The sequence below is a fragment of the Trichechus manatus genome, unplaced genomic scaffold, assembly GCF_000243295.1.
Source record: "Trichechus manatus latirostris isolate Lorelei unplaced genomic scaffold, TriManLat1.0 scaffold00212, whole genome shotgun sequence".
Lineage (NCBI taxonomy): Eukaryota > Metazoa > Chordata > Mammalia > Sirenia > Trichechidae > Trichechus > Trichechus manatus.
In genome coordinates this window covers 2,460,350-2,462,292 of record NW_004444148.1, presented here as the reverse complement: position 1 = coordinate 2,462,292, position 1,943 = coordinate 2,460,350, and the positions used below count along the sequence as shown (strand labels likewise).

At 55.1% G+C, this 1,943-nt stretch overlaps 1 protein-coding gene across 1 annotated transcript in view; it reads left to right on the top strand.

Annotated features, from left to right (window-relative positions):
• Window positions 1-331: 331 nt before the first annotated feature.
• ANXA2R (annexin A2 receptor) overlaps window positions 332-1,943 on the top strand; it is an 11,637-nt gene continuing 10,025 nt past the window's right edge. Inside the window, 4 exon segments of the mRNA XM_004388457.2 lie at window positions 332-743; window positions 746-911; window positions 990-1,056; window positions 1,138-1,246. Of these exon segments, the coding sequence (XP_004388514.2) occupies window positions 332-743; window positions 746-911; window positions 990-1,056; window positions 1,138-1,246 (754 nt within the window).

The following is a 1,943-nucleotide window of genomic DNA, read 5'->3' as shown; positions in this document are numbered from 1 at the left end:
TTGCTCCCGAAGGGATGAGACCAGTGGAGTATCTTAGATGGCCGCTCACAGGCTTTTAAGACCCCAGACACTATTCACCAAGGTAGACTGTAGAGCATTGTCTTTATAAGCTGTGTCATGCCAATTGAGCTAGATGTTCCCCGAGACCATGGTCCCCACAGCCCTCCGCCCAGCAATTCAGTCCCTTTTTTAACCGATTTTCTTTCTGTTGTCTGGCTTGGGTCCGCCCACGAGTCCGCGAGAAGATAAATACCGGGGCTGGTGGGACTGCTGAACACTTGCCTAGTCCATACCTCAAAGGCTTGTGTTCTCATTGGAGGCTACCTTTGCGATGGAGCACAGTTTTCTTGACCGCGTGAGGCAGGCTTGGGATTCCGCAGACGACTCGCCGGAACCACTGCCTCTGCCAATCCTGAGCTCAGAAGATTCTGGGCCACGGCCGCTCCCTTTCTATCCCAAGCTCGGAGAGCCCTCACGGGACAGCCCGGAACTGCTTTCCAGGCCTCCCTGGCGGCTGCACTGGGTCTACCCGCAAAACGGACTCTTTCCCGTAGCGCAGAGCACCGTGGAAACAAGTTCAGCCTCGCTCGCTCAGGTCTTTCGGCCAGGGACACAGACGCCACGGGCACCTGCAGGAGAGGTGGTCCCAGCGGAGGAACCCGGTAGAAGCAGGCTGCAGCAATTTCCCCCGAACTGGCCCGCTGGCCCCGGCGACAGACAGCTGGACACCGAGACTTCTGACAGCGGGGAACTTCGGAGCGACGCCGCTCTCCCGCCTCGGCTCGGTGGTGCCACTGCCCCAAATTCGCAGGCTGCCGGGAATGGCTTCGTCGCGTGATGTTGTCGATGTCCGGAGGCGTTTTCGCTCCTAGCACTGCGCCACAACCCGCGGAAGCGCAGCGCCCGCGTCGGTGGGTTCGCAGACCGGACGTTTCTCGGTGTCTTCCCCACTGTCTGTTTGATTCATGCTGCCTCTTGCTGGTTCCCAGCACCGTCAGGCGCTCCGTGTCAGCGTTTTGTCCGTCGAGGCTCCCCGATCCGCGCACCGAGCCGGAGGTTTCTCGTCTGCATCTTCGCTAGGATTGCCGAAGCCTAGCCGGGGGCATCTCCTTGGTGGCAGCGCCGCTCTTTTTGCAGAGCCGGATGTGTCCAGGCTCCTGGATGGCTATTTCCTCTGTGAAGGCACTTGCTGGGACCCAGCAACGCAAGGTGCAGAGGAGAGGGTTTGCGGTCGCAGGTCCCACAGGTGCGCAGGGCTGGCGGTTCCCCTGGATTCTAGCTAGCAGAGGGACGTTGACGGGTTTAGGTCGAGCCAAATACTCTTGGGTAGGAACCATGTCCTTTCAAGGATCCGGAAGTTTTTCGTTTGCAGCCCCGCTGGTTTCAACAATAGGAAGATTTCTTTATTTTATTTTTTTATACTACTTTATCTTTTTAATTTTTCCCATAAAAAATTTGTACATACATTGTTATGTGACCCTAATTGCTCTCCCCATACTGTGACTCCTCCTTTCCACCCCTGATTCCCCATGTCCATTCAACCAGCTCCTAACCCACTGTGCCTTCCCATCTCAACTCTGGACAGAAGCTGCCCATTTAGTTTCTTGTATCTACTTGAGCTAAGAGGCACACTCCTCACGAGTATCACTTTATGTCCCACAGTCCAATCCCTGTCTCAAGAGCTGGCCTAAGATATTGTTTTAGTTTTGGACTGATAGAGAATCCAGGGGCCGTGCTTTCCAGGGTTCCTCCAGTCTCAGTCAGACCATTAAGTCTGGTCTTCTTACTAGAATTTTAGTTCTGCACCCCATCTTTCTCCTGCTCCATCTGGGACTCTCTGTTGTATTCCCTGTCCAGGCAGTCATTGGTGGTAGCCAGGCACCATCTAGTTCTTCTGGTCTCAGGCTGTGAAGTCTCTGGTTTATGTGGCCCTTTCTGTCTCT